We start from the raw sequence: 22,783 nt of genomic DNA, 5'->3' as shown, positions 1-22,783 counted from the left end.
ATTACATGGATTATTATAATTGTAATCTTTGCCAACATAATAGGCAAAAACATCACGTATTTTTCTTTGCTCATTCTGTAACTCATGTTATTTAGAAGTCAAAGAAGTCAAGTCATCTAGAAGGACTTTGCCCAAGATTATAAAAATATTTTCCTAGATTTTTTTTTTTTTTGGTGTATTTAGATGCTCATTTAGTTAACATATTTACTTTTACTATTCGGGACTACTAACGATGTGGCAAAGTTACCTAACTGTCTGCCACAAATGCATTCTTCTCTTCTGTGGTGTAGAACTATCCCTGGGAAGAGGCAGCCCATCCAGGGACACCATTTACCAGGTCTGCTTGCCTCTGGGTGGGATTATATGACTAGGTCTAGCTAATGGAAGGTGAGTAGAAATAATGTGTGCCACATCTAATCTGAGGGGGAAGCACAGAACCTTATGCCCTCTCTCTTTTCCTTTTTGCCTGCTGTGTATTGGTACTAAGCATATTCTTAGGAGCCACATGCTAAAAATGGCAGGGCCTTTGTCAGCCTGGGTTCCCGAATAACTGCATGGAGCAGAGCCTTTACTGCACACCCCACACCCAACAAAGAATATCTTCATTGACTATTACACAAGTAAGAAGCATACTTTTTATTTTGAGAAGTAACTGAAATTTGAGGATTTGTAGAACAACCAGCATCACTCTAACTTATATGATCTTTAACTTCTATGGAATTTGTCTCTGTGGTGAAATAAAGAACTAATCTTACTTATTATCATATACTATAGTCAATTTTTCCAATATTACCTAAATAAAAATCTCTCCTTTTCCAAATGTTTCCATATACTCATTGAGAGGTCTATTTCTGGATTCTACCCTCCTTTATGGCCTATTCCTAAATCAGTGTGACACTAGACATTAGTGTGAGATCCCTCCAATGTTATTCCTTTTTATAAAAAAAATTATCAATTATTCTAAACCTAGCTATTTTCCCAGGTAAGTTTCAGGATAAATTTCAGTTAAAAAGAACTCAGAGTTCTTTTGCAATTTGATACAGATTGCTTATTAAGTTTATAGATTCACATCTTCTTTATTTCTTCCCTCATCTTATACCCACTGAATGGCTTAGCTCTGTTGATTCTACCTCCAGAATATGTTTCATCTCTATCTTCCTCTTTCCATTTATCCTGTCTCCTCCCTTGTTCAGGCCTACCTCTCTCCTGACCTGCCATCTCTGACCTGGTCTTTACTCTGTTTTTTCCTTTCTCTAAACCATTTTGTATTCTTTTTAAAAAATATTTATTTATTTATTTTAGAGAGAGAGGGAAAGAGAGCAAAAGCAGAAGGCACAGAGGGAGAGGGAGAGAGATAATCCCAAGCAGACTCCCTGCTAAGTGTGGAGCTCAGGTGGGGCTCAATCCTATGACCCTAAGATCATAACCCAAGCCAAAACCAAGAGTAAGAGACCCTACTTACTTTTCCACCCAGGTGCCCCCAAACTATTTTGTATTCTAATGCAAGTTTAAAGTGTTCGGGCACTTGGGTGGCTCAGTCAGTTAAGTGTCTGCCTTTGGCTCAGGTCATGATCCCAGGGTCCTGGGATGGTGCTCCATGTTGGGCTCCCTGCTCATCAGGGAGTCTGCTTCTCCCTCTCCCTGATGCTCCCCCTGCTTGTTCTCTCTCTCTGTTAAATAAGTAAATAAAATCTTAAAAAAAGATTAAAGTGTTAAAGTGATTATATTACTTCTCTGATCAAAATATTTTTTTTTCAATATCCAGAACAAAGATCAATTTCTGATGCCTGGCATTCATGGTGCTTCAGAAAATGCTCCTGTTCTTACTGGAAAGCCCCTCCCTGAAGCCTGCTTTCACACTACTAGTGCCCAGAGCTCTGATGTGTACTACTATCGAAATGCTTACTAGCACTATCATAGTAGTGATCTGCTTACATGCTGGTCTTTTTCCAGTAACTTTAAGAAACTGAAACCATGCAGAAGCACTTATTTGTCTTTGTAACCTCAGCACCTAGCTTGGTACCTACCATAGTGTAGGTGTTCAATACTTAATTGATGGATGATTATTTGATCAGCTATTTGTTTATAGAAGAAATAGAATGACATTTTATTATTCAAGACTCTTAGAAATAATACAGTTAAATAGCCCATATTTTGCATTTGAGAATCTGAGGTACAAATATATGAAAGTTAAAAATTCCATATGTTAAAAAAAGCCCCACATAGACTTAACTGCAAAAACAAACCTGGAAAAAAGTATTCCTTAAAATATAAAAATAAATGAATAAAAAAACATCCTGGTAGAAAACCGGACAGAGGGCACATATGCAAATTTACCTTAGGAAGAAGTAAAAATGGACAATACATATATGGAAAGAAGTTTTTTTTTTTTTGTAATTTCTAGCTTTGAAATTTAAAATAGTAGCAGGTACCAGTTTATTAAGCTGACAAAGTTTATAAGAGGAATAGTCAATACTGGCAAGGAGAAAGAGAAAAAGCATTTTCATAGACATTTTGTGTAAGAATAAAATGGCATAACTTTTGGGGGAAAATTTTGGCATTATTTGCCCAAAATCTGTTATTATTTCAGTAATTTTATTTCTAGGAATGTAATCTAATGAAAAAATTGTGGTTGTCAACACAGGTTTACACAAGAATGCTTATAATGCTATTATTAACAATGTAAAAATTAGATATAATCCAGATTTCTAATAAAAACAGACTTATGAAAAATGATGCAGTCTATCTATTCCAAAGCAAGCTCTATGGAGCTTTTCTGCCTGAGTTCCAATCCTGGCTCTGCCTCTTATCAGCTGGGTTACACAGGTGAAGTTACTGAACTCTCTGCCTCCATTTCTTTATCTGCAAAATGAGAATCATAAAATTACCTATGTCACAGAATTGTGAGAACTAAATAAGTCAATGCATTTTAAAGATCTTAGTACAGTGCTAATGCATAATAAATTTTATTATTATTAGTAGTATTACCATGGATAACTATGTAACCACAAAACATCATTTTTTAGAAGAATATTTATTAGATTAAAAAAATGTCTCCTCCAATATATCCTTATGTAAAGAATTGATTACATAGCAGGATACTTAGAGGATGCCAATTTTGCCTTCAAAGGATTTTGTGCTCTTACAGTACATATAAAAATAAATACTGTAAGTACCTATACCTGCATGCCAACAGGGATTATCTTGGGGTGGTAGGATTATGTATCAAATTTCTTTACACATCTCTCTTTTTTTCCACCCAAATAATCTACAATAAGCATGCATTATTTTTGTAATGAGAAAAAGGATAATTATTTACAAAAAGAAGCTATGGCTCAGGAAAGTTAGCACAACGGTCAAGTACTTACCAGTGCGGGGAAAAAGAAGGGTAAAGGGCAACATTTATGGACTATCCCTAATGTATGGGGCTGTGTGTGGTGCGTAGTACACAGATTCTATTTCAAACCATCTCCAGAATGTCCCACCAGGGAGGCACAGAGGTTGTAAGTGTGAACCTTGTATGAGAGAGCTCAGGTATTCTTACTTCTGTCCTTTCCTGGCTGTGTAACCTCTAGCCTATTAATCTTGCTGCATCTTGGAGTCTTCACTTATAAACAAGGATGAGAACCATTTTCCTCACATGGATGTTATGAGGATTAAATGAAATAATATACATTAAACTCAGTGTGCCTTCATGTGCCTGGAATCATGTTAGCTCCTTATTCCAAAGAGGAATGTTATACACACTTTTATAGGTCATAAATTGTTACTAAGAAAGCTCAAGAATCTTATCCAAGATCATTTAGCTAGTAAATGGAACCAAGAATCAAATCCATATGTGTCTTATTACAAGCTGCTTACATTTTATTCTATGCTTCTCTTTTGATAACTTTTGCCTAGTAAAAACCAGTAAACAGAGATGTAGGCAGTCAATCAAGGTTTACATGTGCAACTCCAAGAATATTATTAAGAATAGGGAATAGAATGACTTGCAAACAGTTGGCATTCAGATAAAGTTAGCACAAATCTTATAATGAACAACTTTGTATGTTTTAGCTTGTTCCAACCAGATAGTAGATTATAACAGAATGGTCAGTCTGTCCTGTTTATGTGGGACCACTTCTGTATGAATTTGTAATTTTTTAGTGCCCTATGTATATCATGTACCAGATGCTTTATTGTCAATAAAGCAGCAAGATGAAGAGGGATTGAAATTTTGTGGTTCCATTACATTTGCCTATGCATTCAACATTTTAACCTCTCAAAAGGAACAGAGATGTGTGGAACAGAGTGTGAAAGCATAAGGACATTGAACTATAACTGGTTTAACTATTCAGTTCTGCCATGAACTAGTTTTGTCACCCCTTATCTCTTGGGGCTGGTTTCCACATCTTCAACAAGAGAAGTGGAAAGCTGCAAGGAAACTTTCTAACTCCAAGTTCCTATAATTCTAAGTGGTACATTCTTTGTTGGGACATTAAATGGTTGGATGATGATATATCTGTAGGACTGTTTTGGAAATGGTTTTTCCATATTAAGTGCTAACACAATTCATTCATCCACACACTAGTTTATTCAACAAATAATTTTTATTGCATGACTGCTATGAGCCATGCTCTGGGGATAGAGCAATGAATAAAACAGAAAACTTTTCTGCCCTTAAGAAGCTTATGTTCTATTAGGGTAGACTGATACTAAACAAGTAAGTAAGTACAGATTACAAAGCTAGGTAGTAACAAAGTCTCTTGAGAAATAAAAAAAAAGCAGGGCAGGTCATGGAGTCACAGAGGAGCAGGGAGTACTATCTCAGATGGAATGGCTAGGGAAAACTTCTCTGAGGGGATGACATTTGAGCACTGATCTAAAAAAAGTGAAGGGCTGATCATGACCATATCTAGGAGGAAGTATTCCAGACAGAAAATATAAACACCTTGAGGCAGAAGCATGGTCTGTGTATTCAAGGGGACGTAAAAAGGTCAATTTAGTTTGAGTGGAGTGAGGAAGGGAGTGGGTCCCGGCTAGATCATGGTAGGTTTGGTAAGAGCTTTAGACATCCTTAGAGTTGTGAGGGGTTTGGAGCAGAAGAGTGCAGGATCACATTTGTATTTTAAAAGATTGTTTTGGTTGCCTCTGGGAAACAGAACAAGATGGGATTGGATGGCAAGAGTGAAAGGCCAGTAAACAAGCCATTTTATGGTCTAGACAAAAGGGGAAGAAGGCAGCTTTAGAAAAGCAAGGTTAAGTGAGGAGTTGCTGAGAAGGATTTGGATTTGGGACATGCTGTGGAGGCAAGGATGTCGACTTGCTGAAGGATTGATGGTGGGGTGTGATATTAGAGGGGGATGTTTGGGTTTTTGGCCTGAGTAAAACTGGGTGGAAGAAGTGCTATTTTTTTTAAAAAATTATTTATTTATTCATGACAGACACAGAGAGAGAGAGAGAGAGAGGCAGAGACACAGGCAGAGGGAGAAGCAGGCTCCATGCAGGGAGCCTGACATGAGACTCGATCCTGGCTCTCCAGGATCACACCCCAGGCCGAAGGCGGCGCTGAACCACTGAGCCCCCGGGGCTGCCCATGAAGTGCTATTTACTGAGATGGGGAAATAATGCAGTTGGGTAGGAAAGCAGAAAGAAGGGCCATTTGAGGTGTAAAATGGACAGCTCAGTTTTGGCCTTGTTAATTTTGAGACACCCTCTAGACATCTGGAAGATAGTGGGTGAGGCTACAGTTCAGAGAGAGGTCAGGGCTGCTGGGTCAGGCAGTAGATGTGTGTGTGTGTGTGTGTGTGTGTGTGTGCACATGCACACATGCACATATGTTTAATGCTATAGGACTAATCTCCAATATTAGTAATTTACTGAAACTACTGCTTCAGAGTATGATTGCAAATATTTAATTTCAGATATGGGGCATAGATTGGAGGATGTAACAAAGCTGTGTTTCTGTATTTATAAAAGAGAAAAGAAGCATTTGTCCTCTGTGAATCATTATAATGAGTAGGAGGCAAACATATACTATTATTTATTTATTTTAAACATACTACTTAAGGCACACTAGTATGTTGAGTAAATTATCTAGGTGTAATCCCATCAGTCCTCGATAAATCAAGAGATTGAAAGTCATGTGTATCTCTGGATATTCAGAACATGTTTCAGGGCAATGACATGATGGCTTTATAATATGTTCCTTGATACAGAAAGCACACGAATAGCTTTTAGAAGCAGCAGTTTCCTACACTGATATCCTCAGATGTTTAAAACATTCTCCTATGGGATCCCTGGGTGGCGCAGCGGTTTGGTGCCTGTCTTTGGCCCGGGGCGCGATCCTAGAGACCCGGGATCGAATCCCACATCGGGCTCCCGGTGCATGGAGCCTGCTTCTCCCTCTGCCTGTGTCTCTGCCTCTCTCTCTCTCTCTCTGTGACTATCATAAGTAAATAAAAAAAAATTAAAAAAAATAAAACATTCTCCTAGAACCTATTTTCATACATACCAAATGGCAGACCTTCAGTCAGTTTCAATTCAACAGAGCCCCATACCAGTATTTGACTACATATCTAAAAAAAGATTTGGATTCCCACTAGTGAATGATCAAAGTTGAAACTGCTACTGGAAACCCCCTAACATCCTATGATGAAATTCAATGCTTAGGTATCTCATTCAGTGTCATAACCTGAATGTTTATACATCAGTCAAACAACACCACTGCAGGTTTAAATTTACAGGGTAAAAACAAAATTTCTAATGAAAGTTGAAAGATACTCCCTTTTTGCACTTACTCTAAGCAGTTGAATGATATGGACTCTCTGAACCTTGGCAGCCAGTTCTGGTTAGTATTGGGATGTGTAATCTTTTCTTGAGAAACTTGATACCTATTTCCAGATGACATGCAGGTTATGATTAACCATCACCTACTACTAAAAGTTTTTGAAAGGATATCTTCAGGAAGTTCTTTGAATAGACTGTGTGTGCTATTTGGATTTTGCAGATGGAGCTGCCATTTCAGCTAAAATGTCACTAAGCAAAGGACACCTATGGATGGCAATTCATTCTAAGTATTATCTGGGGAAATTGAGAATTACCTGGCACACCTGGCTCCCTTAATCTTTTTCAATGCACAATCTCTTATTTTTAGAAATAAGAAATGGATAAAGTTTGGGCTTCTGGATAATCCTTAGGGATAAACACTGGGGTGTGAAAATGAACTTTTCCTTCTGTGAAGAATGAAAAGATAGTGCTTAAAAGGAGTGAATTTGAGTAGCTACATGCCACAAATAAACTCCTGATACTCATTATAATTTTGAAAATCCTACTTGGTGCCATGTGCAGATCCATTATATCCATGTATCTATACTTTTAGGGGGATTATTAACCGAATAGATCTTGTTTAATTGCATATCTAAGTTCCATCTTTAATTACAAAATCCTTGCCAAATTTGCCCTCATTGGCACCAGATAAGGAGCAGTTTTAAGAACTTCAAAATTCCTCATTTGCTTTTATGTGTTACTGCTTACACCTTACAAAGTATATTGCAGTTCTTAACTGTGCTTAAAAGGAAAGAAATAGTGTTCCAGAGAGGCTCATAGAAGATAATACAATGTTACTTCCAGAGACAGGTTGTGGTGACCACCTCTGGAAGCTGTCACTTAGACTGCAAAATATATTGTCTCCTAACAAATTCTGACAGGAAAAATCCTACTTTGGACTCTCTTTTCATTATCAATTTCTTTCCCACCATCATGAACTTTTTGAATAAGACATACTCTGTTTAAAGGAGAACAAAAACAAGGTTTATTGAAAACACGCAATGATATAACCTAGGAATCCTTATAAAGAGGCCAGAGAGCACCTAATAGAGTTCGATACCATTCAGGAGCAGGATAGTTTCCTAAAACTAACTATGGAGAAGTATCAAGAAAATGTAAGTCAAAAATAGTTTCAGATGTGCACATTTAAAAATTATAACTGGTAAATACTCCAGAAAACCACAGAACCTTGATAAGAGATGGATTCTTAAGTCATACGATGGCAAATGTCCTGAGGATTAGCTATAGTACTTTGATATCCAAATTCCAAACACAGATCTGGAGTCTCTGGTAGGGGCTAAAATAAAATATTTTAAAACATTTCGCAAAAGGCAGGAGCAAAAATATTGAGAAAAAGGCAGAATAGGAATAGAAGAGGGGCAGCCCTGGTGGTGCAGCGGTTTAGTGCCGCCTGCAGCCCGGGGTTTGTTCCTGGAGACCCGGAATCGAGTCCCACGTCAGGCTTTCGCATGAAGCCTGCTTCTCCCTCTGCCTATGTCTCTGCCTCTCTCTCTGAATAAATTAAAAAAAAAAAAAAGGAATAGAAGAGCCATCTGTAAAGGAGCCTACAATTACAAGCAGGCGAAATAAGCACCTTATTAAAAAATGTCATCACATTCACATGACCAAATTAAAGTAGGGCACTGAAGCAATTAGACCAAAAAAAAAAAAAAAAAAGTAGGCAAAAGTTATTTTTCTGAAAACTACAGATAACTGAGACAAAGGTGCTATTTTCTATCTTTCATTGCTTAGACATTTGCCACTCATTTTTTCTTTATTTCTTCATACTGATTTTACATTGTGTGTGTGTAAGGTACAATAGGGTTTGAGGTTCTGCATATGAATGTCTACTAGCTGGAAATTTAAAAATTTTTTTACTCACTTAATGCACATTTATTATGGCCAGAAACTGCTGGGACCTGGGTAATAGTAAAATCAATGGATGGGGCTTGGATGGAGGTGGTCAAAACACACAGGGGTGAAAAGACATTTGACATAAAGACACTGAATGGAGCGACCATAATTGTTGGTGATGGATGTTATGATAGAAGAAGAATAAGGAGCATAGTGCAGTCAGTTAACCTAGTTTAGGGGACAGGATAGCCCTTTTGAGGAAACACAGGTTAAGCCATAATTAAGAACCTGTCAGAAACAAAGCTACAAAATCTCCTCTTGTTAACCCAACATCCTTACGTACCATAACACAACCATCTTTGCAGTTGACACACCTAAAGAGCTCTAGACTCAAAAAGTTCCTGGTGTGGTTCCTTCCCTTCCTCTTTCAAAATGAAACTTACTCAAGATATGTAGACTCTCAAATTTTAAAAATTTAGTATTAAGGAAGATAATTTGAGAAAAATATTCAATAAAAACATAGAAGTCTTCAAATTGATTTTATTTCTGATTATATTTATCAATACTAGGATTGATGAGAATATACTAAATCCATTACTATTATAATTCAGTTGAGTATGCATTACATGTCAGGCACTAAGCTAAGCACTCTGCATGTATTACTTCACTTAATCTTCTTGGGAAATCTTTGAGAAGATACAACTAAAATTCCAAGTTTAAAATTAAAGAAATATATGGAGAGCAAATTAAGGCAAATTGTAGATCATCTTTAGAGTAGGGCTTTTTAAAAAATATTTTATTTATTTATTTGACAGAGATAGAGAGAGTGGCAGAAGTAGGCTCCTCACTGAACAGGGAACATGACCTGAGCTGAAGGCAGACACTTAACTGACTGAGCCACCCAGGTGCCCCTAGAATAGGGCTTTGTTAAGAGTTAGAAATGCTATTTTGTGTTATATCAGCCTAGACTTGTGGACATTCATGTGAAAATCCTATGGTAAGTTATCTTTGGCATTGTCATTTTTTGCAATGAGAAAAGAGAGAAGAGAATTTACCCATTTCTGCATCCAGTATTTTGTATTTAGTTTAAATCATTGAGTTATATGTAGTTTATCCTGGGATATTATGAGATAAATATAGATCCAACCTGATCTTCTTCCCAGTGAGTAACTAGTTGTTTCAACATTGCTTATGACCAGAGCTAGGATGAAGTTGAAATTCATGAATTTGACCACATGGAGTTGTTACTAGCTTTTGACTTTTCTGTTAGGTTATGATGGAAGATCCACTGGGAGACATTAAGCAGAGTTTTGGAGAAAAAGTAGGGTCTTAGAGAATAATCTTAAGGATGAGGGATTTTTGGAAGCTTTGGGATGAAGGAGGGAGAATGACCTCTCTTTTAGATCATATTAGGACCATGACTATAGGGTCCAACTTGCTATAAGGCATCATTGGACGTTGGTGGCAATTTTAAACATTTTATTCTTGAGAATCATTCTTCGAGGCTGCAGTGTAATTATATGCATCCTTTAGCAGGCAAGCATAACTAGTATTGGTCTCAGTGAAGTTTACTTGAGTAAGGACTTTCTACAAAGTAAAGTTAGATTTAAATAATGGGGCTTCAGGAATTTGTACAGTATTGACTTTTTACATTAATTGCTCTCTCAACACTTCATCTGTGTAAACACCAAATTTACATTCGTTTGCCAGAGCATAAAGGACTCCTCCTTAACGGGCTATATTTTCATCATTTGTTTTTTGACCCAAATGGTTAAATATAAATTTCAGAAACTTCTGCTTATTAAAACAATTTTCACCTTTAACCGGTAAATGGACAAACTAGTATGTCCATATCATGTAATATCATTCAACAAGAAAAAGAAATGAACTATTGATACACACAATAATTTGGATTGATCTCAAGAGCATTATGCTGAGTGAAAAAAATGAGTCAATTTCAAAAGATCAAATATATGATTGTATGATTCCACTTACATAATATTCTAAAAATGACAAAGTTATAGTGATGGAGAACAGATTAGTGGTTCCCAGAGTTTAGGATTGTGGGGAAAGAGTGACTTTCAAAGGATAACACCCCAAATTTCTGTAGGAGGATGGGAAAATCTGTATCTTGATTGTAGAGGTGGTGAAATTAATTTATACATGTGATAAAATTTCATTTCAGTATATATAAAAATTGAGTGAATGCAAAAATTGATAAATAAGAATAAGGCCTGCAGTCTAATTAATAATATACATCAATATCAGCTTCCTGGTTTTGATAATTGCCCTATACTTATGTAAGATGTTATCATTGGGGGAGGCTGGGTGAAAGGTACATGGGTACATGGAAACTCTCTGGATTATTTTTGTAATTTCTAAGTAAGTCTAAAGTTATTTCAAAATAGAGTTGAAAAAAAGGCCAGATCTTGGGGAGATGACCGTTGAGGGAAGGAACTGCACCTTTTATAGCATCTCTTTACTCTTAGACTTTATATTAGTTAATGTCTCCTGTGGGGTGTGGGGAGATTTGGAGGTAGGAATCAGACCTCACCATATGGTTTATTTGTTCCTATGCCACATGGGGGCTATGTAGGGAGATAATCCTTCTTTTCTCGTTTTCTTTTTTGATCCTCTTGCTTATATGCTCTGTGACCCTTGATAAAGCCCCTATCCTAAGTTTCAGTTTTTTGATATATAAAATAGGGTTCATAATCTCTTCCAACTTCAGTAAGATTATTATGAGTTATGTAAGATAGTTCATAAGCATGATTTACAACCTAAACCATGAAATTAAAAAAAAAAAAAAGAAATTTTATTCCTACTCATTTAACACCAGGTACCTCAACTCCTAATTTCCTGTCATTTTTAGCTTCAAAGAAAGATTTCTTATGTAAATACAGCTCTTAAACTATTGTCTCTTTTCTAATGTACATGCAGGAAATAGACAATGGGTGGACTAGCATGGATACAGTCACAGTGAATTAGTGGAAAAATAATCAAAAGCAAAAAATGAAGCAAAGTCTCATTCATCATTTCCTTTTGTTTCAAGGAAGGCTGTAAATTGTGCATTTAACTCAATGTGGTTCTTGCTTTTAACCCAGAAGGAGCACAGAGGGGAATTATGCATGATTTTCTCTCTTATTATTAAAAAAATCCTTCTGTTTTATTTCTCACAAAAAAAGATGGTACTGCAGCATTTTCAAGTGGAATCCTTACCTATGTTTCAAAGTAAGAAAATCAAGAAGTCCTTTGTTAATTGTGGCTAGTAGAATTAGGATCATCTTTCCTGGCATCAGACATCAACTAGAACATGCTGAAATTTGGATCCTCAAAAGAAAGTTGCTAATCTGTATAACATGGTCTTTTACCAACCTGCTAATGAATTCACTTTTCCTGTTCCTTCATTATTTTTCCATGTGTAGATTAAATGGATTATACTGTAATTAAATTTGACTCTTGCAAGAGGCGGTGCTTTGGAGCAAGGAGCTATGGGGAGGCTGGCATTCTATTCCGAGCTTCACTGCTAACCTAAGGGCTGAGAACAAAGCACCCCCACTTCCTGGAGCCTCAGTTCTTTCTATCTATGAAGGGAGATAAACAATGTCTCAGAGGAACATGGTGCTGCTTTATGAGTTCTATATTCTAATTGAGCTCCAAATTCCTTTATAGAAAGGTACTCTTTGAAGAATTAAAGGTGCATTTATATTGTTGTTGTGACTCTTAATAGGAATAAAGCTTTAAAATCTAATTTTAAATGCCTCCCACTGCACAGTACATTATCCATGTTCTTAAATACTGCAATCAGCTGTGCACTGAGCTTCTCTGTGGTATTTATTAAAAAAAAAAAAGCAGCACCATGAATACATACTGTAGAACATTTTCAAAGCCATGTGCAGTGGTTTTAACTGCAGGACTTCCTCTGAAGTTAATGGGACTCATACTGGCAAATTCCAAGCACCACTTTGAAAATTTACCCCATAGTGATAGTTTAATGCTTCTTATTGATCATAAGTCTTCAGATAACATCTCAAGGCAAAAAGGGACAATGTCTCAAAGGAAATAAATAATCTTTAATGAAACAAATCTGCATTTCAACAATCATAACTAAGAGTATGCAGCAAAGTCCTTTAGTAAGCAGGCCCCTGGGAACTGCTCATTGGTGATAGTTACCAGTGGGGCTGGAACAGACTTTCCATGACATTCTCCTAATTCTAGTTTCTTATTGTAGATAATACATTTTCTTTTAATTTTGAAATTTCATGTTTCTAAGGGTAGATATGTATAGGTATATGTAAAAGTCAGAAGGAATAGATTTCTATCCTTCTGAATAAGTAATAATTTATAAAGGAATTACAGGGAGTTCAAACAGGTACAGATAACTAAAAAACCCCGAGCCTTATATAGCCATACTTTTCATTGCCTGACCCAAAATTTTTTCGTTTTTAAAACGCAGGTATTCACCATTTTGGCCTTTCTTGTTTTTAAAACGCAGGTATTCACCATTTAGCAAGCTATTAGATGCTTGCTAGTGGCCCATCTCAAGAAGCTGTCCTGTATCAGGCAACTATTTTATGCCCTCAAATGGCCTATATGGTCCTCAGGGTTTGCTGGTTCCTCCAGCATTTCCTACTACTTTACCACTGCTCACAGGACTCCAGTCACAATAACCTTATGTCTCTTCCATATATACGCTGTTGGGTCATAAGAATATTTCCAGTTACTATACCCTGGCCTGGAAAAATCTGCGCTTAAATCCCATGAATGACTCCTTTTTGATATTCAGGTCAACTTGAGTGTCCACTCCTTAAAAAAATTCTCTTGGGCCACCTAGTATAAAGAAGCTTCTGCGATGCCTGGGTGGCTGAGTGGTTGAGCATCTGCCTTTGGCTCAGGGTGTGATCCCAGGGTCCCTGGATCAAGTCCCATATCAGGCTCCCTGCGTGGATCCTGTTTCTCCCTTTTGCCTATGTCTCTCTGTCTCTCTCTGTGTGTCTCTCATGAATAAATAAAATCTTTAAAAAAGATAAAATCTTGCATGTTAAAGAAAAGAAGCCCCTAATCTCTTTGTTTTATTTTTTTCATTGCAATTATCTCTAGTTGACACTACCTTATTTAAAAAAAAAAAAAATTTGCATATTATTTTTCTCCATCCACTGGAATAATGCTCTACAAGGAGGCCCTTGCCCATATAGCACAACACAGTCTCCCAAGCATATAAAACCATGCTTGGTCATGGGGGATGTTATATAAATGTTTACTGAATAATTAAACTCAAAACCTTGGGTGTCTTTTGCTTCTCTGTCTTATATACTCAGTCATGATATTCTATGTCCTTCTTACTAAGACTGCTATCTCCATCACCTTTGTTCTATATCGGCGTAATTAGTCTCCCTCCTACCAGTTTTGCCTTTCTCTAAGTAGGTACTATGTTTTATTCATCTTTGTGTCTTCTGCACCAAAGATCATGTTTGGCACATAGTAAGTGTTTTGTGAATGAATTTTCTTACATAATACTAGTAGAATATATCATAGTGCTCTAGTGAAATTTATAGAAGGCATGGGGAATAATCTTTAGTTATTCATTTCCATCTAAGGGCATTATGTATATGGTCAAGTCATATCAGCTAATCAAGCTAGTTTATAAGTTCAAATTTTGTACTAACTCAACAATTATTTGTTTAGACAAATTTCTCCATAGTCTACTAACATTAACAAACAATAGAAAGCATTTCTGGAAGTAATATCTCTTCTCTGGAGATATCCCCAATTAGGAAATACCCAGAGAACTTTATGACAACATTGTTCAAGGAAGTAAGCAATCAAAAAAAAAAAAAAAAAAAAAAGAAAAAGAAAGTAAGCAATCTTATACAAGGCAAGTAGGCAAGTAAGTCTGTTTTAGAAACCCATTTTCCTTTTACGTTAGAAAGCTGAAATAGATAACCTGATTTAGTTGATATAATAAGGCTGATACATAGGACTAATACTACAATTAATATTTTGTAAAGTCTGGGCAGCCCCGGTGGCGCAGCGGTTTAGCGCCGCCTGCAGCCCGGGGTGTGATCCGGCCTTCCTGCAGGGAGCCTGCTTCTCCCTCTGCTTGTGTCTCTGCCTCTCTCTTCGCTCTCTGAATGAATAAATAAATAAATCTTTTAAAAAAATATTTTGTAAGTCTGGCTTCTCATTCAAAGATCTTGGATTACTAATGATGAATGTGAAAGTATCAGATTCTTTGTAAGTTGATGGCAGTGGGCAAGTTTTAATTAAATTTAATTTTAAAATACTAATAAACAATAAGGGCAATCATATTACAGTTGAGTAGTATGCTACAGTAAGAAACAGATACCTGGTCATTGTCCTGGGTTTCCAGCCTACAGCTCCTAAAACCTTTGAAATCCTTAGAGTGGTAATTATCTTTTTATGCTAATGAGATGACTGGTAGCTGGAGGTCCCCAGACAATTTCAGGATGAGTGTTGGTTACTAGAAAGACCAAGGCATGATTAGAAAGTTGGAACTTTCAGCCCTATCCCCAGACATATGGCAAGGGAACAGGGCCTAGAGACTGAATTCAGTAACCAATTTGCCAATGATTTGGTTAATGATGTTTATGTAATGGAATCTCTGTGAAAATCTCTAAACCATAAGCTTCAGACATCTTCCAGACTGGTGAATATGCCAAGGTACTGGGAGGATGGCATGCCTGGAGAAATTGTGAAAACTCTATGTTAGCCATTCCTTTGCCTCAAGTACCTTACCTTATGCATCTCTTCCACTTGACTGTTCTTGAATTGTATCATTTATAATAAACTGATAACAGTAACTAAAGTGCTTTCCTGAATTCTGGTAGTCATTCTAGTGAATTACTGAACCTGAGGTGTGGGAGGGTTATGGGGACTCCCAAATGTGTAGTCAGCCTGGCAGAAGTGTGTATAGCCTGGCATTTAAAGTAGGGGGTTAGAGAGTGTCTTGTGGGACTAGTCCTTTACCTGTGGGTTGTGTGCTAACTCCAGGTAGTTAGCATCAGAATTCTATTGAATGGCTGAACACAAACTTGGGTGAATCTTGGTTCTTTTACCTACTATATTTCTTTTTTTTTTTTTTAAAGATTTTATTTACTTATTTATTTATTTATTTTAATTTTTTAAAATTTTTATTCATTTATGATAGTCACAGAGAGAGAGAGAGGCAGAGACACAGGCAGAGGGAGAAGCAGGCTCCATGCTCTGGGAGCCCGATGTGGGATTTGATCGTGGGTCTCCAGGATCGCGCCCTGGGCCAAAGGCAGGCGCCAAACCGCTGTGCCACCCAGGGATCCCAAGATTTTATTTATTTATTTGAGAGAGTGAGAGAGCACAAGCAGGGGGAGCAGCAGAGGGAGAGGGAGAAGCAGATTCCTCATTGACCAGGGAGCCTGTTGTGGGGTTCAATCCCAGGAAGCTTCATCCCAGGACCCTGGGATCATGACCTGAGAGGAAGGCAGACGCTTAACAGACAGAGCCACCCAGATGTCCCTCTATCTTTCTAACATTGAACAAGTTTCTTAAGCCCAATTTTACCTCATTATTTATGAAATATGATATTATTATATCTATGTAGGATTAAATAAGACAATATTTATAGAGCGCTTAGAGAAGCACCTAGCATATAGCCAAATCTCAATATATATCAGCTCTCAACTAGAAGGATTGAAATAACCTTAGTGTTCTGTGATCCATTAGTCCAACAGGGTTTAATCATTCTCAGATGGTCCAACCAATCATATGGAAGGAATTTATATGTACTGTGGGAATTTGAATGCTTAGAAAAGTAGTAGCAGAAGAGTAAATGACCCTCTGAAAATCATCTGAGGGGATAGAATTTCTACTAAAGGGAGTAGAGATTGGAAGATAAGGAAAATGATATGATTCAAGAGCAAAATATGGGGAAGGCAGAGAACTGGAAACATGATGTTTCAAATCTAGGAGCCAGGGGCAGTTTGGGGAGTCTTTGATATAATTTCTGAGCATATTAGTGGCCTTTTAATAATATAAACTCACAGATGTGGCCTTGGCTGTGTGGTTGATCTTAATAAGGGCTTTGATTCGGTTTTAGCCAAAGCAGAAGTTGGTTATTTTTCTCTCATTAAAAAAATACACTCATTGTCATTTTCCTGAGTGACTATCTCATGTCAAAAGCATATATGCTCAACTCATGGGGCAAACATCTGTGCTGTGCTTTGCCACTTTTGTCCTCTTGTGGATATATTACACTGAAGGAAAACTGTTAAAATAACAAGAAGAAATCAACTTATATTTATCATCAAATACAGATACAAGATTAATAACAGACTTTTTTTCTGCTTCCCTGAGACACACTGCAAGACCGAGAAATATGGCTCTGTTATATCTGTCTTAGAAAGGGTCACCAGGGAATCCAAAAAAGCCACTGTTAGAAGTAATTTGTTGGCTTCCTGACACCTCAGGCTCATTATTGTGATCTAAGTACCAGCCTTTGGTACTATTTGCAATTTTCAGGGAGGTCATTAACGAAAGCTAAGAAAAAGAATGACTACAAAATCAGTCTTGGAGGTTATTTCACACATTCTTGATACTGAGGTCATTGAATGAGTGTTTGGTGTTTGAATGTAGAGCAATCATAAAGCAGCCAGCCCAGATAAGTGAAGGGCAGACTGGGGAGTCACCCCAAAATGTACTTAACTCTCCAAATTGCTAATGCAGTGATTATTGCCCATGGCTATAGACATGTTACTTCAAAAGAGCCTTTGAAGAGAGATGTAAATTGAACACACAAAAGGAAGAATTCTGCAATTAAAGATAAGATTTTACCAGTTTGCAAAGTGAATTTCCAAAACCAAGCAGAGATAAATCAATATGGTAATGAAAGAAAGCGCCCAATTAAAAAAAAAAAAACAACCTGAGAAAATATTTTCCCCCCTAGGTTAAAGTTGTTTAAAATATACTCTCCAAACACAAGTATATGGTGATATTTTAATTTAAAATGTTCCTCATTCTGGATAGAATGCAAGGCTAGAGAGGGTTCAGGAGGGAGCAGTTCTAGTCTTTGGGAATTAGCCCATGGGTTTCTAGCAGCTTGTTTCCAAATACTATCAGCTGGTCTGTTGGGCCCAATAATATATGAGGCTCACTAGCTGACCATTGCAGTAGTGTTAGTGTGTTTCTAGCTGGAAAGAACACTGATGTGCCCACAGAAAGCATTTCCCAAGTTGAAGAACAACTAGGCTACCACCATCTTTTCTATATTCTTTTCTTAAACACTCAAGATTGCTGAAAATATTTGGGTGTGTATTTGGCATGTTCAGAGTAATCAAATCTTACAAATACATAAAGCCTTGAGAGATTAGCTACATTTGCAAAACAGAACAGTTTTCACAGATAGATGAGAGACACGCTCTTTCTTTCTTTCTTTTGTTCTTTCTTTCTTTCTTTCTTTCTTTCTTTTTTTTTTCATTTTGCCACAATAAATTAGGTTGAACAAAGGAATCACAGAGTTCACTTCACATTGTACTTCATCATTTTACCACTAGTATCAATCATTTTTATGGACCTATTAAACAGGTCTAGAATGGGTTTCCACAGTCACCTGCTACAGCCTGCTGCCTTCAGGCAGATAACATTTGGTTCCTCTATGTAGCTTAAATTTTATTGACATCACACTGAAGAGCCACATTTGAACATGCTCCACTATAATATCAGTTCACCATGATAGGTCCAAAGGTGACTAAGATTACAGATATCCTAACATCATTTTTAGAATCACATATTCTACCAAGGCCACAAGGATCTGAGACAAGAAGAGAACAATTAAAGAAAAGATGTGCTGAGGTATCTATAGCTGAAAACATCGGTCAAAAGGCAGCAGGCATCTGGGAAAGAACTTTCTTTTTAGCTTGGAGGCCAGAAATACATTGGCATTGCCACTGGAATTGAAACAAAGCCAATTTTTAATTGGTTTTTAAAATCTGGAATGGAACATTCCTGTAGTCATCCATGAACCGACCTCATCCTGTAGAAGCTGAGTGAATCTTGGCCAACCATCTGCCTTGTGAATTGTTTTGTTTGGGTCCCTCATAGGACAGAAAGTACTTGTGCAATAGTTTCACATGAAGTTAAAGTCCTTCAGGATGTCTCTCGAGCTGAGAATTCAAAAGAGAAACTGGTCTCTAGAGAGAAAAATCAAATGCCTTCACTGATATGCCTTGGGGCTGGCTAGACCCGCTGGGTTGGGAGTTACTACCCTCTCTCCTCCTAGCATGATGGCTTCTGAAAAGGAGTAAAGCCTATTCTTACAGAAGACAGACAGCTGGACAGGTAGATTACATTAGTGAAAGCCACATGAAGTATTTTAAGATAAGTTTAACTTAGAATTTTACTAGATTCACCAATGTAAATTCAGTGCTTCACGCACAGCCACACTTCCAAAAGGTTTGGTTGAATGAACAGTGACCCTTTTGAAACGTGCATACTCTGAAATTAACTCAGTGGGACAGTGTGTGGGGAGTCCATTTCTTCTCCCATCCCCAGGATGGTGCTCCATCTATGCAACAAAGATGGAATAAAGGAGTCTTCTCAGCAGTGGCCAGGGATGATGAGACACTTTCTTCAAGTCCTTCTTTTTTTTTTTTTTTATGATAGTCACACACACACACACACAGAGGCAGAGACATAGGCAGAGGGAGAAGCAGGCTCCATGCACCGGGAGCCCGATGTGGGATTCGATCCCAGGTCTCCAGGATTGTGCCCTGGGCCAAAGGCAGGCGCCAAACTGCTGTGCCACCCAGGGATCCCTCTTCAAGTAACTTCTTAAGTCCACCCTGAGGTTATTGCAAGGAACAGTGGGGTGAAGGAGGAAACTAAGAAGATTAATCAGCAATACCTGACACCTCAAATGAAATGGAAAGCCGGTTGTTGATGAAGAAAATCTAAATAAACTCATGAATAAAAACATACTTCTGTAAATGGGAAGTAGCTGAAATAAGTAAGCCTCATCAAGAACTTTAAGTATTTGGATTTCAATGGCTGCCAAAGAAATGGGAAGAAAAAAAGAGCAAGAAAACCAAATGTAACTTTTATACAACAACAACAGCTTTTATATCAAGGTTTTTTTTTCTTTCCCCAAAAGGAAGAACATTCTATTTTTTAAAAAATAGAGCTATATTCTTCAAAAGTGAATGTCTTACAGACAAGGAAAGGCTTAGGAGCTGCTCTAGATGAAAACACACTAGAGGGACAGGACAGCTAAGTGCAATATGTCATCCTAGATTGGATCTGACACTGGAGAGGAAAGCATGCTATAAAGGACATTATTAGGTCAACTGATAAAACTAGAATACAATCAGCAGATTAGGTATTGTATTAATGTTCAGTTCTGGAAGGAATATCCTTATTCTTAGGATATCCTATGTGAAAGAATATCCTTACTCTTAGGAAGTCTACGTTGAAATATTTAGGGATAAAAAAAACTATGAGGTAGGCAATTTACTTACAAAAATAATTGTTTAATTTCAAAATTGAGATATAGTTGAGTAGGTTTTCAATTTTATGGTAGACTTTTAAATATATTACTGGCAGATGCCAAATCTTAAGATGCTGTATGGCACTGTCATTAAAAAGTATAATTTCAGGCTGGTCCCCAGGTGATGGAATCCCTCTGAAACCACAACATCTAGAGAGCCTCAGAGAAGTGGTATTCATTTGGGGACTGCCAACAGTGACCTCTGCATAAAGTAAGCCATACTTGCAATCATTCTTGAGGCATGCTGGCTGATATACTTTATCAGGGCTAATACATCACTGTACACTCCAGTTGATCTAGAGCATAAAAGGAGTATTGCTTATATTGTAGAGCCAAAAGGGGCTTTTATACTTATTGAAATCAATGCTTCCCTAATTCAGGATACTGGAGAACCATACATTTCAGTATAACTTAATTTGATACAAGTGGATATTCTGAAGCCAGACCATCTGGCCCAAACTCCTGCTCCACTATTGACTACATGTATGTTTTTTAGAAACTTACTTCACCTCTCTTTGACTCAGTTTCCTTATTCATAAAAATAAGGATTAAAAAATACTTAAGTCCTAGTATTATGTAAGGATTAAATGAGTTGACACTTTGAAAACACAAGAGTGCCTGGCCCATGATAAATACTCCAGGAATGTTATTTTTTAACGTTGATTAAATATTGCAATAGAGGAGACAGAAGAAGAAAAGATGCAGTGACATAAATCCATATCTCGGACTGTGATATTCACCAATAACACAGAAGGGCTTTCGGGCAAATCTCAGTCTTCCTTGCCATCCTCTATATCGACAACAGCAACCTGCAGACCAGATCCGAATGATGAACTCCAAGCCAAAGACGACAATCATCACGAACTCCTAAAATATGAAATAAGACATGTTAAAGAGAGGCATTATGGAGCAAACCAGAGGGAGAGGCTCCATGGGCATTTTTGGATATTTAGGCACTTCATCTAAAACTTATAATCATTAATGCCTAGAGTTAACATACCTTCTTCTTTAAAGCAAACTAAACATGGAGCACATGTGAACCTCACATTGTCTGCATTTTCCATCATGGAATGCTATTCCTATTCAAAGTCCCTCACACTTTGTAATTTAGGAGTTGTTTTTAATACTAAACATGTTGGTTGAATTACAGATCTGCCTTGTGTAGAATATACAGAGCAACTGACTTTAGCTACCCGGTAACATGTGAAATATCTGAGATGAAAGAGGGGACCCTGAAAACACAGCTTTATACTTTTACAAAAAACAGACCTTCATTCTGTTGCAAGAAGTAATCCCTAAACACTTAAGAGTCATTCTTAGAGAAAAAGAAGTAAACATATTGAAGTATACTGAGTTCTTTTGTTAATGGTGTCAAAACCTTCTTATGAGTCAGAAAGTTTCAAAGGCATTATTGTGTGTGTGACACATATATTCTTTATCTGAAGTACGACACTGAATCCTCAAAATCTTAAGTTTATTAATTCTTATGTTGTCTTTTGGTAAGAGATACCCAGAAAATAATATCTACTTCAGCAAAATGACTGAGTTTGTTTAGGAATAGCTGTGAGTGAACCCTGGGGAAAGGTCAACTAATGTGGCTCATTAAGTACCGGGTCATAAAATGAGAAACCAAATGAAATTTGTAAGAATAAAGCATCTCTGGAGCAAGCTTGTCATAGTCCCCTTGTTGTCCCTTTATAGGGACAGGCAACTGAGTTTACCAAAATTTATTTTCCTTTAAAAAATAATTTCCTTTCTTGTTTTTAAACAAGGGTCGACTAGCATTTATAATGCAGAACAATGTTTATTAAATGATATTATTATAATTAATTAATTATAAAAGTGATACATGGTCTTACTAAAACCTTCAAACATCACAGAAACCTAGAGCACAGAAAGTAAAGGTCCTAATCTCTCACTCCACATACCAAGATAAAAACTGTTATCAAATTTAGAAAAATGGCATTTTTATTGCAAGTTTCAGGCAAATGTCTCTCTTTTCAGTCAGCACATATGATAGTATTTTGCACTTTTGAAGAGCCTAGTAGAGACAGATCATTCTATCCTGTTATTTTGCATGAAGTAAGACAAATATTTTTCATGATGAAAAATTAATCTCCAATATCACTGCTGCTTACTTAACAGTGATTTAAAACTACCTATGGAATAAATATCCAAAAATGACTTTATGCACAGATAACCAAAACTATGGTCAACATACACTCATTGATGATATGAGGGTTTTGTTTTATTTTGGCTTTGCTTTGCTTTTGAGTCTATATCTAGGTAGTTGAGTCTATTCATTCATTAGGTGGCTAAAGTGCCAGAGTACCTATAGTCAATCCAGTACATCTTTCCACATAGAAAAAACATGCTGAGAAGTCTGAGATGTCCAGGTAGTTGTGTCTATGTTCAATCTAGCTTTCTGGCAGGTCCACTTTTTTATCTCTCCCTCTACCTCCTACCTGTGCCAAGAAGTTCAGCATGCCACTGGTGAGAGGCCCTGTTATAATGTATGCCCAAAAGCTTGAGCAACTAGGCACATCACACAGTGATTTTTATTTTCATAGGAACAGATGACACCAACAG

General features: G+C 37.1%; 1 protein-coding gene across 2 annotated transcripts in view; it reads right to left on the bottom strand.

Annotated features, from left to right (window-relative positions):
* The window catches only part of KCNQ5 (potassium voltage-gated channel subfamily Q member 5), a 504,327-nt gene that overhangs the window by 113,142 nt on the left and 368,402 nt on the right, over positions 1–22,783 (bottom strand). For both annotated transcript variants that reach the window (XM_055330921.1, XM_055330922.1), the window contains exon 3: positions 20,935–21,061. In XM_055330921.1, coding sequence (XP_055186896.1) covers positions 20,935–21,061 — 127 coding nt within the window. The remainder of the gene's footprint in view (positions 1–20,934; positions 21,062–22,783) is intronic.

The sequence above is a fragment of the Nyctereutes procyonoides genome, unplaced genomic scaffold (genome assembly GCF_905146905.1).
Source record: "Nyctereutes procyonoides isolate TBG_1078 unplaced genomic scaffold, NYPRO_anot_genome, whole genome shotgun sequence".
Lineage (NCBI taxonomy): Eukaryota > Metazoa > Chordata > Mammalia > Carnivora > Canidae > Nyctereutes > Nyctereutes procyonoides.
This window is presented reverse-complemented; position numbering and strand designations above follow the sequence as displayed.